At 51.6% G+C, this 12403-nt stretch overlaps 2 protein-coding genes across 2 annotated transcripts; one reads left to right on the top strand and one right to left on the bottom strand.

Annotated features, from left to right (window-relative positions):
- Positions 1–95: 95 nt before the first annotated feature.
- On the top strand, positions 96–7818 carry AYO21_09343 (pre-mRNA-processing-splicing factor 8; the record flags this gene model as incomplete). The annotated part of the gene is made up of 2 exons (XM_022659279.1): positions 96–5473; positions 5526–7818. The coding sequence occupies 2 exons, from the start codon at positions 96–98 to the stop codon at positions 7816–7818; spliced, it is 7671 nt and encodes a 2556-aa protein (XP_022508402.1).
- Positions 7819–9479: 1661 nt separating this feature from the next.
- On the bottom strand, positions 9480–11270 carry AYO21_09344 (hypothetical protein; the record flags this gene model as incomplete). Its single annotated transcript, XM_022659280.1, has 1 exon — positions 9480–11270. One exon carries the CDS (start codon positions 11268–11270, stop codon positions 9480–9482), a length of 1791 nt encoding a protein of 596 aa, XP_022508403.1.
- Between the last annotated feature and the right edge of the window lie 1133 nt (positions 11271–12403).

Genomic DNA, 12403 nt, shown 5'->3' on the forward strand with positions numbered 1-12403 from the left:
TAAATGGTAAGCGACTTTTAAACATCTCTCTTGAGACCGAACCACGAGTTCATCTTCTCTATCGCGACAGTCACCATCATCCGCCCAACGATAGCATGGCTTCGATACCGCCCCCTCCTCCGCCAGGATGGGGTGCTGGATTGCCGCCTCCGCCTCCCCCTGGGATGGCTCCTCCACCTCCGGGTTATCGTCCTCCCGTCGACCCTCGTGTAGCAAAGTTTGCACAGAAAAAGAAGGAGTGGCTCCGCACGCAGCGCAATCGGTATGGTGAAAAGAGGAAGGGCGGCTTTGTGGAAACCCAAAAGGCCGATATGCCGCCGGAACATCTGAGGAAGATTGTCAAGGACATTGGCGACGTCAGCCAGAAGAAGTTCAGCAGCGACAAAAGAAGTTATCTGGGCGCGTTGAAATACATGCCACACGCCGTCTTCAAGCTGTTGGAAAACATGCCCATGCCTTGGGAGAGCGCGAGGGAAGTCAAAGTGTTGTATCATGTCAACGGGTGTCTGACACTCGTGAATGAAATTCCCCGGGTCATCGAGCCTGTTTTTCACGCGCAGTGGGCAACCATGTGGGTTTCGATGAGACGAGAGAAGAGCGACAGGAGACACTTCAAGCGCATGCGTTTTCCTCCTTTCGACGACGAAGAACCACCGCTGTCTTGGTCGGAAAACATCGAGGATGTCGAGCCCCTCGAACCTATTCAGATGGAACTGGATGAGAATGAGGATGGCCCTGTGTACGAATGGTTCTATGACCACCGGCCTCTTCTGGACACGCCACACGTCAATGGTCCGAGTTACAAGACGTGGAACTTGACATTGCCACAAATGGCTACCCTTTATCGACTGTCTCACCAGCTCCTGAGCGATGTTGTGGACAAGAATTACTTCCACATGTTCGATCGTGAAAGTTTCTTCACCGCAAAAGCCCTTAATGTGGCCATCCCTGGTGGACCCCGGTTCGAGCCGTTGTACAAAGACATTGACCCCAACGACGAGGATTTCGGCGAATTCAACGCAATTGATCGGATTATCTTCCGCGCACCAATCCGGACGGAATACAGAGTCGCGTTCCCTTATCTCTACAACTCGCTGCCGCGAAGTGTGAAACTTTCATGGTACTCCCACCCTCAGGTTGTCTACGTCAGATCAGAGGATCCCAACTTGCCTGCCTTCTATTTTGATCCTGTCATCAATCCCATCTCTTCACGGTCAGTGGCGCCAAAGAACATTACTGTCAGCCATGAGGATGAGATCTTTGGCGAAGGCAATAACGAAGACGATGAATTCGAGCTTCCAGGCAATGTTGAGCCATTCCTCGCGGACGAGGAGCTGTACACCAGCGAGACAGCTTCTGCTATCGCTTTGTGGTGGGCTCCTTTCCCATTTGATCGGAGATCCGGAAAAATGGTTCGTGCCCAGGATGTCCCTCTGGTCAAGCAGTGGTATTTGGAACACTGCCCGCCCGGCCAGCCGGTCAAAGTCCGAGTGTCATATCAGAAGTTATTGAAGACCTACGTTCTGAATGAGCTGCATAGAAAGAAGCCCAAGGCGCAGAACAAACAAGACCTTCTCAAGACGCTGAAGTCCACCAAGTTCTTCCAGCAAACGACCATCGACTGGGTAGAGGCGGGTTTACAGGTCTGTCGACAAGGATTCAATATGCTAAATCTTCTGATCCACCGGAAGAATTTGACGTATCTCCATTTGGACTACAACTTCAACCTTAAACCCGTCAAAACTCTGACGACAAAGGAGCGTAAGAAATCAAGATTCGGCAACGCGTTCCACTTGATGCGAGAGATTCTGAGGCTCACCAAGCTCATCGTCGACGCGCAGGTCCAATACAGACTTGGCAACATCGATGCATTTCAACTAGCTGACGGAATTCTCTATGCTTTCAACCACGTCGGACAATTGACTGGAATGTACCGGTACAAATACAAGCTCATGCATCAGATCAGATCGTGCAAAGACCTGAAACACTTGATCTATTATCGCTTCAATTCTGGTCCAGTTGGAAAAGGTCCAGGTTGCGGCTTCTGGGCCCCGGCGTGGAGAGTTTGGCTCTTCTTTATGCGTGGCATTATTCCTCTGCTTGAACGATGGCTCGGGAACTTGTTGTCGAGACAATTCGAAGGCCGACACAGCAAGGGCGTGGCAAAGACAGTCACAAAACAACGCGTGGAGTCCCACTTTGACCTTGAACTTCGAGCTTCGGTCATGGCAGACTTGATGGATATGATGCCCGAAGGTATTAGACAGAACAAGGTCAATACCGTGCTCCAGCATCTTTCCGAAGCGTGGCGATGCTGGAAGAGCAATATTCCCTGGAAAGTCCCAGGGTTACCTGCTCCGATCGAGAACATCATCCTGCGATATGTCAAGAGCAAGGCTGACTGGTGGATTTCTGTGGCTCATTATAACCGAGAGCGTATCAGAAGAGGTGCAACCGTCGACAAGACAGTAGCCAAGAAGAACCTTGGTCGCCTCACCCGACTATGGCTGAAAGCTGAACAAGAAAGGCAGCATAACTACATGAAAGACGGTCCTTATGTTTCCTCGGAGGAAGCCGTCGCCATTTATACGACCACCGTCCATTGGCTTGAATCACGAAAATTCTCGCCCATTCCCTTCCCCAGCGTGTCTTACAAGCATGACACGAAGATTCTCATTCTGGCCTTGGAAAGACTTAGGGAAGCCTACTCTGTTAAGGGCAGACTGAACCAGAGTCAGAGAGAAGAGCTGGCCTTGATCGAACAGGCTTACGATTCGCCAGGAACTACCCTTGCTCGAATCAAGCGTTTCTTGTTGACTCAACGAGCATTCAAAGAAGTCGGCATCGACATGAACGACAACTACAGCTCAATAAACCCGGTATACGACGTTGAGCCCATTGAGAAAATTACCGATGCATATCTTGACCAGTATCTCTGGTACCAGGCTGACACCCGGCATCTCTTCCCATCGTGGGTCAAGCCTTCAGATTCAGAGGTCCCACCCCTTTTGGTCTACAAATGGGCTCAAGGGATCAACAACCTGACAAATGTCTGGGAGACTGCAGATGGAGAATGTAACGTCATGATCGAAACGCAGCTTTCCAAGGTCTACGAGAAGATTGATTTGACTTTGCTCAACCGTCTGCTTCGACTCATTATGGATCACAATCTGGCGGACTACATCACGTCGAAAAATAATGTGCAGCTGAATTACAAAGATATGAACCACACGAATAGCTACGGCATGATTAGAGGCCTTCAGTTCTCAGGCTTCGTCTTCCAGTACTACGGACTGGTTATCGATCTTCTCCTCCTGGGCCTCCAACGAGCGAGCGAGCTCGCTGGACCGCCTCAGAGCCCTAACGACTTCTTGCAATTCCGGGACAGAGAGACGGAGACCAGACATCCCATTCGGTTGTACACACGATATATCGACAAAATCTGGGTCTTTTTCAGATTCACTGCAGAGGAGTCTAAGGATTTGATCCAGCGCTTCTTGACTGAGCAGCCCGATCCGAACTTTGAGAACGTGATTGGGTATAAGAACAAGAAATGCTGGCCTCGAGATTCTAGAATGCGGCTGATGAGACACGATGTCAATCTCGGCCGGGCCGTATTCTGGGATTTGAAGAACAGACTGCCTCGTTCAATCACCACGATTGAATGGGATGACACGTTCGCAAGCGTCTATTCCCGGGACAATCCCAATTTGTTATACTCAATGTGCGGCTTCGAAGTCAGGATTTTGCCAAAAATCCGCAACCAGAACGATGAATTCCCGATCAAAGACAGCGTTTGGGCTCTCGCCAACAACGAAACCAAAGAGAGGACTGCGTACGCTTTCCTCCAGGTCACCGAAGAAGATATCCAGAAGTTCAACAACCGCATTAGGCAGATCTTGATGTCTTCGGGCTCAACGACATTTACCAAGATCGCAAACAAGTGGAACACGACCCTGATTGCCCTGTTCACCTACTACCGAGAGGCTGCCGTGTCTACTGTCAACTTGCTGGACACCATTGTCAAATGCGAGACCAAGATCCAAACTCGTGTAAAGATCGGCCTGAACTCTAAAATGCCTTCTCGTTTCCCCCCGGCTGTTTTCTATACGCCCAAGGAGCTCGGCGGTTTGGGCATGATCTCAGGTTCTCACATTTTGATCCCGACTAGCGATAAACGATGGTCCAAGCAAACAGATACTGGTGTCACTCATTATCGAGCCGGCATGACCCATGACGAGGAAACTCTTATTCCCAACATCTTCCGATATATCATTCCGTGGGAGGCTGAGTTCATCGATTCTCAGCGCGTGTGGACCGAATATTCTCAGAAGCGGTTGGAAGCCAACCAGCAGAATCGAAGACTTACTCTCGAAGATCTCGAGGACAGCTGGGATAGAGGTCTGCCGCGTATCAATACTCTGTTCCAGAAAGACCGGAGCACTCTAAGCTTCGACAAAGGCTTCAGAGCCCGGACAGAGTTTAAGCAATACCAGTTGATGAAGAGCAACCCTTTCTGGTGGACGAGTCAGAGACACGATGGGAAACTGTGGAATCTGAACGCCTATAGGACCGATGTCATCCAAGCGTTGGGCGGTGTCGAGACTATTTTGGAACATACTCTGTTCAAGGCAACAGCATTCCCATCTTGGGAAGGTCTTTTCTGGGAGAGAGCATGTCTCGCCAATGGTACCATGCTGCTGCGGTATGACGGCTCCCAGGTCGCTGTCGAAGATGTCGTGGAAGGAGATCTGCTTCTGGGACCTGATGGTGGTCCTCGTCGCGCGTTCAATATTGTGAACGGAAAGGATCGTTTGTATCGTATCAAGATCGAATCCGATGTGGAAGACCTCGTCGTCACATCGAACCACATCCTGGTATTCTATCACCAGAAGAGCAGTGAGAACCAGCACGACGGCTCCCACCTCCCTCACCATCAACAGGGGGCGGAAGGCGATATCGAGGACTCGTGCCAGTCCAGCTCTGACAGAAAACGGTCTGAGAGTTTCATCAAGCCCACTCAACGCTATGAAACTGTTGAAATCACGGCGGCAGAATTTGCGGGGCTGAACCCAACCCAGAGGGCCCAATACCGGCTTTTCCGATCACCTGGATTCGCGGCGCCAAAGCACACTGTGGAAGTCGACCCAGAAGTCCATAGCTTTGTCGTTGAGGATATTTCCCTCGAGTCCGAACCCACCAAATGGGCTGGTTTCCGCGTTGACAAGGATCAACTCTACCTTCGCCATGATTACCTCGTGCTCCACAACAGCGGCTTTGAGGAGTCTATGAAATTCAAGAAACTCACAAACGCCCAACGTTCTGGTTTGAACCAAATTCCCAACCGTCGCTTCACCCTATGGTGGTCGCCAACTATCAACAGAGCAAATGTCTACGTTGGTTTCCAGGTGCAGCTTGATTTGACCGGCATTTTCCTTCACGGCAAGATTCCTACGCTGAAGATTAGTTTGATGTAAGTCTTTCCCACTCCGTCCCTCGTAGCACATACTAACGAATACTTCTAGTCAGATCTTCCGTGCCCATTTGTGGCAGAAAATCCACGAATCCGTTGTCATGGACTTGTGTCAAGTTTTCGACCAGGAGCTGGAGCAATTAGGCATTGAGACCGTGCAGAAGGAGACGATCCACCCTCGAAAATCGTACAAAATGAACAGCTCCTGTGCGGATATCCTACTGTTGGCCAGTCACAAGTGGAATGTGACTCGACCTTCTCTCCTCTTCGACACGAAAGATCAGATTGAAGCCACGACAACCAACAAATTCTGGGTTGACGTTCAATTGCGGTATGGTGACTACGATTCTCACGACATTGAACGCTACGTCCGGGCTAAATATCTCGACTATACCACTGACAGCATGAGCATCTACCCTTCGGCGACAGGTCTGATGGTCGGTATTGACCTCGCATACAACCTGTACTCTGCATATGGACAATATTTCCCTGGGTTGAAGGCGTTGGTGCAGCAGGCAATGGCCAAGATCATGAAAGCAAATCCAGCCCTTTACGTGCTCCGCGAACGCATCAGGAAAGGTCTACAGCTGTACGCGTCTGAAAGCACTCAAGAGTTCTTGAACTCGCAGAACTACTCGGAACTGTTCAGCAACCAAACTCAACTGTTCATTGATGACACAAATGTGTACCGGGTGACGATTCACAAGACATTCGAGGGCAATCTGACGACGAAACCTATCAACGGCGCCGTTTTCGTGTTCAATCCCAAGACTGGACAGCTCTTCTTGAAGATCATCCACACCAGTGTGTGGGCTGGTCAAAAGCGTCTCGGGCAATTGGCTAAATGGAAAACTGCGGAAGAAGTCGCGGCCTTGATCAGGTCTCTGCCTGTCGAAGAACAGCCCAAACAGCTCATTGTCACTCGCAAAGGTCTCCTCGATCCGCTTGAAGTTCACTTGTTGGACTTCCCGAACGTTTCGATTCGAGCTTCGGAGCTCCAGCTGCCATTCCAGGCTGCGATGAAGGTGGAAAAGTTGGCCGATATGATTCTGCAAGCCAAGGAGCCGCAGATGGTTCTGTTCAATTTGTACGACGACTGGTTGAAGTCGATATCGTCGTACACGGCCTTTTCGAGATTGATCCTTATTCTCCGCGCTCTGCATGTGAACACGGACAAGACGAAGCTGCTTCTCCGACCCGACAAGACGGTCATCACTCAAGCACATCACATCTGGCCTACTCTGTCGGACGAAGACTGGATCAAAGTCGAGGTTCAGCTTCGAGATCTTATCTTGAACGATTACGGCAAGAAAAACAATGTCAACGTCCAATCCCTCACCAGCAGTGAAGTGCGAGACATTATCCTGGGTATGGAGATCTCGGCGCCGTCGATGCAACGCCAGCAAGCGGCGGAGATTGAAAAGCAGCAACAAGACCAACAACAACTGACTGCGGTGACCACCAAGACTCAGAACGTTCGCGGAGAGGAGATTATTGTAACGACGACCTCGCAATACGAGCAACAGTCGTTCGCCTCCAAGACGGAATGGCGGACACGGGCGATTGCGACGTCGAACCTAAGGACGCGTGCGAACAACATCTACATCTCGAGCGATGATATTCACGAATCGGAGGACTCGTACACGTATGTACTCCCCAAGAACATACTCAAGAAATTCATCGCGATTGCAGATCTGCGTGTCCAGGTGGCGGGATATCTCTACGGCTCGTCACCACCAGACAATGATCAGGTCAAGGAGATCCGCACTATCGTGATGGTGCCGCAGGTTGGATCTACACGAGAGGTGCAGTTACCGCATCAGCTACCACAACATGAGTATCTCAAGACCATGGAGCCACTCGGAATCATCCACACCGTGAGTGGGAATGAGACATCGTACATGACTGCGGCGGATGTGACGATGCACTCTCGCCTGATGGCACAACATCCCAGCTGGGACAAGAAGACCATCACGTTGACAGTCTCGTTCACGCCGGGATCGGTGTCACTCAGCTCCTGGACACTTACTCCACAAGGATACGCGTGGGGGGCCTCGAACAAGGACACGCAGTCGGACAGTCCTGCGGGCTTTTCGACCTCGTTTGGAGTCAAGACGCAACTCCTCCTGTCTGACAAGATCCGGGGCTATTTCCTGGTCCCCGAGACGGACGTGTGGAACTACAGTTTCATGGGGGCGCAGTTTTCGACGGTGGAGAAGAGGCCCGTGTACGTCAAGATTGACACGCCGCGACGGTTCTACGACGACTTGCACCGGCCCGTGCATTTCAGCAGCTTTAATGAGTTGGAGGACATATGGGCTGACCGGGAGGATGCATTTGCATGATTATATCTTTTGGTGGACTGAGTGCGCGATAGCGACGTCCAAGGCAAGGCAACAAAAGCTTGAGGAGAAGGTAGTTTATTTAGTGGCTGGTATTCCCTTGTAAGATATGAAGATGACAATGACTCTGTCTCCTGAATGAGATGGAGTATTAGTTTTATCCATGTATGTATGCGTGCATGTATGTATGCGCTACGGCACGACGGACATGCTTATCCGACGGCCAGTGACCTCCATGGTTAAGGAGGGCATTGTATTGTAGTTGACTGCATTGAACTCGATTTGGATCTTGATCTTTGATGTCGGTATCGATATTGGTATTGAGCAGTTCATTCTCAACTTTCACCTTGTCCTCACCCCTCGCCCTCGCTCTCGATCAGTCCTTCACTTAGCCTGTAGTATACACCAGTTACTAAGTAGGACTTACTCAGACGAGGGACGGATGACGGATGATTGGGGTTACCAACTGACTGGCTTAAGTGACTTAGAGACGTATGGAACCGTTGGTAGGTACATGGGTACAGGGTACATAGGTAAGAAGTACATGGTCAACCCGTATCTGGGTACATCTTTTGTGTGTGTGTATATGTAGCTCCTACCTATATTTGTATGTAGATAGTGAGAGGTACAACAATAGGTCTATACCGTGTGGATGGACTTCTAGCATGAATAGTCCTCTCCCCCGTGTTCCTTGCGTAATTTACAGTGTGATCATATTCGTCCTTTAACGGTTTTGACCGTAGAAGACGTCTCTCCATTGGACTCGTTGCTAGATATTTTCCTGATACGAAGAGAGATAACCCGGTATCAGCATCTTAACAAGTCCTTTTCCTCGCAGTCGTCAGCCGCGCGCATCGACAACTTGCCCTGATCTTGAATGAGATCCCAAAAGGGCACACTCGCCGTCCTGGGGTATCAACGACGGCTCGTCCTCAACGTGCGACAAGTCCTCGCCCGCCGACAGAAGCACACGTCGGAAATAATTCAACGTGGCACAATCGTCACGTCACGCCCGGCGACGCATTCCGGACAATTCAGACCTTCTGGGAGAGGTGAACGTGCACATGGTTCGGGGCGCCGGACGCAATATGACCTTGACTCCGCCGAGGAGTAACACGTGCAGCCGACGCAGAGGTGATGGATGATCATGCCGAATTGGGAGAAGATGGCTGCGTTAGCGGTGTTGCTTTGTTGTCTGCGTATGTTCGCGCCTATGAGAGCTGTGACGGCCGTGTACAGTGATGGAGCTCGAACAGATCGAAAGAGAAGAAGACGTTCTTCTCTGGATCTGGATCAATCTTATTGATTCATGTTGGGTAGCAAACAATGCCTTACTCCCTCTGAGCCTGTAAATCATGCACCAACTGAGACTCGGTTCCCAAACGGATGGCAACATGAGAGCATTAGGAGGGTATCTTGGCTGATTTCTTTTGGAACTGAAACCATACAGCGTTGTCGCACATTCTGGATCGTCAGTGAGCGCTTGGAGAATAGGTGATTCTCCCATATCAATAGACTGATCCGTCTGGAATCACTTCGCTTTTGATCCTAGGATCACCTCTCGCGGGTGCTACACTTTTTGTGCCATGTTGTCCCAGGTCATGTCTCCAGCCGTGGCATGATCAGGCATCAAGAAGATGGTACATCAGAAAAGACCACCTGTCTCAAAAAATCAGGTTCGGGTAACCCTCCATAGGTTCAGAATGGTATGCAGATGCAAAGTCTGCTTCACTGATCGCACCATAGGCGAAAGCGTCGAGCGCCATTATCGGGTTGAAGTCGGCCGGGTTATACGTATGTGGATTGAGCGACGACATATGTTGGTGAGGTAGCTGGTGATGCTGTTCTTGATGATGTTGCTGAGGTGGCTGAACGACGTGCGCATGCAGGCTCTCAACGGGAATAAATTGGCTGCCTACTGCGGGCGGTTTGACATCTTCCTCTTCCTCCTCAATAACGTAGCCCGTCTGTGTCCGCGTCTGTTTTGCCTTTGGCGACGAAGCTGGTAGCGGTAACCTAGCATTCTGTGCCTGGGCCTGCATCCGCGTGTGCATCATGCCGCTGGGAGATGAACATGGAGACTTGGGGATGTGATTGAACGCTGGCATATCACTATACAACTCGGGGAACCTCTGAAAGATGTCTGGCCCCATGGTCCAACACTTGATGTCCTTCAGTCGCTGGTCAAACGTCGGGGAGAACTTGTAGAGTCCAGTCTCGATTTCTCGCGTGTAGCAGTCCCGAAATTCGTATGGCCAGAGAATGCGGAAGGATTTGCAGAACAAATGCCAAAAGTCGTTGCCGCAATAGTCGTGTTCGTTGAAGATGAAACGTTCCCGAACACCAGGCCATGCAAAGTAGTCGATGGCGTACGAGTGCGCGATCTTCTGAGACGGGCGACGCATGTACCATGGCGGGAGTCGTGCGTAACGATCAGAGGTTGAGGCGGTATGGAATTGCAGCAGGGTATGCATGGCTCGCATGATGGCGAGACGCTCGGTGTTGGGACACTTGGCGAACAGCGTCTGGTCGATCCGGCGCAGGATTTTCCAGGAAGGATGCAGGGGAGCTCGCTTCGCAACGGCATCCCATCCCTCAATTATAGCACGGATTGGGACGTCGTCGCACAGATCGTCAGATTCTGGAGCCACTTCCTCGTTCCAATCGAAGCGTTCGCTTAACACCTCGTTCGCGTAACGCCAGTAGTTTCCCCGCCAAACCGAACGACGGCCGGGCTGACGATCGTTGCAACTGTGGCATGAGCAGGATCGTCGGGGGGCAGCCCAGTTGTCGCTCCAGTTGCATGGCATCGGGTTCGGCTCTTTCTCTCCCTTGGCTTGCACCATAACCTGGGTGGGAGAATGGCTCTCGTCAGACTGCAAGGGCACCACTTCTGGTGCAAAAAGGAGATCTTGGGATTGCAGCGGCAAGCTCGGTGTGGGCGAGAAAGTAGCGAGGTCGAAATTCTGCGTCGGACTGGCTCCTGACTGCATGTCGGTGTGTTCGCGTTGGAAGGGGAGGCGAGGGCCGTCTCGGACAGGCGTCAGACTGGCATCTCGCTCGCCACTGGTCTCTTCCTGGGCCATTGTCGCCATGAATACTGTGCTCTTGTCTTCCACCTCTTCGCCGAGCGACTTGGGTAGCTTATGCGTGTCCATGGCCTTCTGTATGTCCTTCAGGGTCTTCGCCATGAGATCTCTTTCTAATTCCACCTCTTTCAGTTGCTTCAACAGGGTGGCAACTTGACCGCTAGAGTCCTGGCGTCGGAATTCCTCCACGAGACCTTCGAGGTAGGCAATACGGGACTTTGTGCGTTCGCGAGCTTGACGCTGGCATCGTCGGTCGATCTCCCGCTTCTTCAAGCGGCGGGACGAGACGCCTTGGGTTTCGTGGGTGTCGGTAGGTCGAGCAGCAGCACCAGCTCCCTGGCTGAGCGTGGTTGTATGCGTAGCCATCGTGACAACAGATGGGTTGTTGTTAGGCACACTGGCGCATAGCGACTGAAGAAAGGTTGTTCAGGATGGGAAAGGATGAAGACGGGGGGAGAGGAGCGTGCGCCATGATGGTGATTGACCCAGAACAAGGGTAATGAATCCGTTCCGAAGTTTGTGAAGTGGCTAACGCTGTTCCAGACATGAGCGTCTCAGGCGGAACCGCACCTGAAGTCGGCCGAGCCTCGTCACTGGCTGAGAGGCCAGTAGGCCACTTAGTACAACTAGGCTGAGCTTCGGGGTTGCGGGGTACCAGTAAGAGTCGAGTGTGGGAGGGAGATGGTCACAACCCTTGGACAGCTGTGCAACCTCAGCACCTCTGGTTAAACTCTCCCTTGAAACAGGGCGCTCAGGGCACCCAGGCACCCAGGCAGTCCAGGGCATCCGTGAGCAAACTCGATCATGCCTAGGCATTTGCCACATTGGGCCCCCCTTTCGCTCCCCCCACTCCCCGACAAAATGGTGAAATTTCGGGGGCATCCCGATGACACTTCTGTGCGTCCGAAGCCAGATTTCCCCCAGATGGTCTCATCTCTCATCTCATGCCCCGGAGAAGTGAATACGAGATTCAAGCGTTCCTTCGGTCCCCAAGCAGCCACTCAGCAAACACAGACGAGCCTCGAATTCCCGGCGACCTCAGGAGCTAGAAAACCAGCACCTCGTCCTCATTGGTAGTTTCGTGCGAGGGTCCTTGTCAATTTGGGGATAAAAGCGTGTAATCGTCACAATCCGAGGTATGCTTGGTGATGGAGCGGACGAATTATGCTTGGACGGGGTGCTTGTGCTCTGACCGACCCAGACGAAAGTGAAGCGGGCTTCATTATTCAAGATTTAGATGGACCTGATGCATATTCTCGGTAGGCACCTAGGATAGTGAAGGGGTTTGTCAGCAGGAGATTCCAAATCCCCCACTTCCTTACTCGTCAAGGCGGGGATACCGTGGAATTCGATAATTACAGCGTTGAGTTCCCAGCTATTCGGGCGATCGGTTTACCCATTTCCCCCTTTCACGCCAAGAACAAAAGGCTTCAAACGCCCCCCCTCCCTCCCCACCCACAAATGCCTCCGAACTGGCAAACTGGATCGATGGCGTGCCC

Source organism: Fonsecaea monophora (genome assembly GCF_001642475.1).
Source record: "Fonsecaea monophora strain CBS 269.37 chromosome Unknown Scaff91, whole genome shotgun sequence".
Taxonomy (NCBI): domain Eukaryota; kingdom Fungi; phylum Ascomycota; class Eurotiomycetes; order Chaetothyriales; family Herpotrichiellaceae; genus Fonsecaea; species Fonsecaea monophora.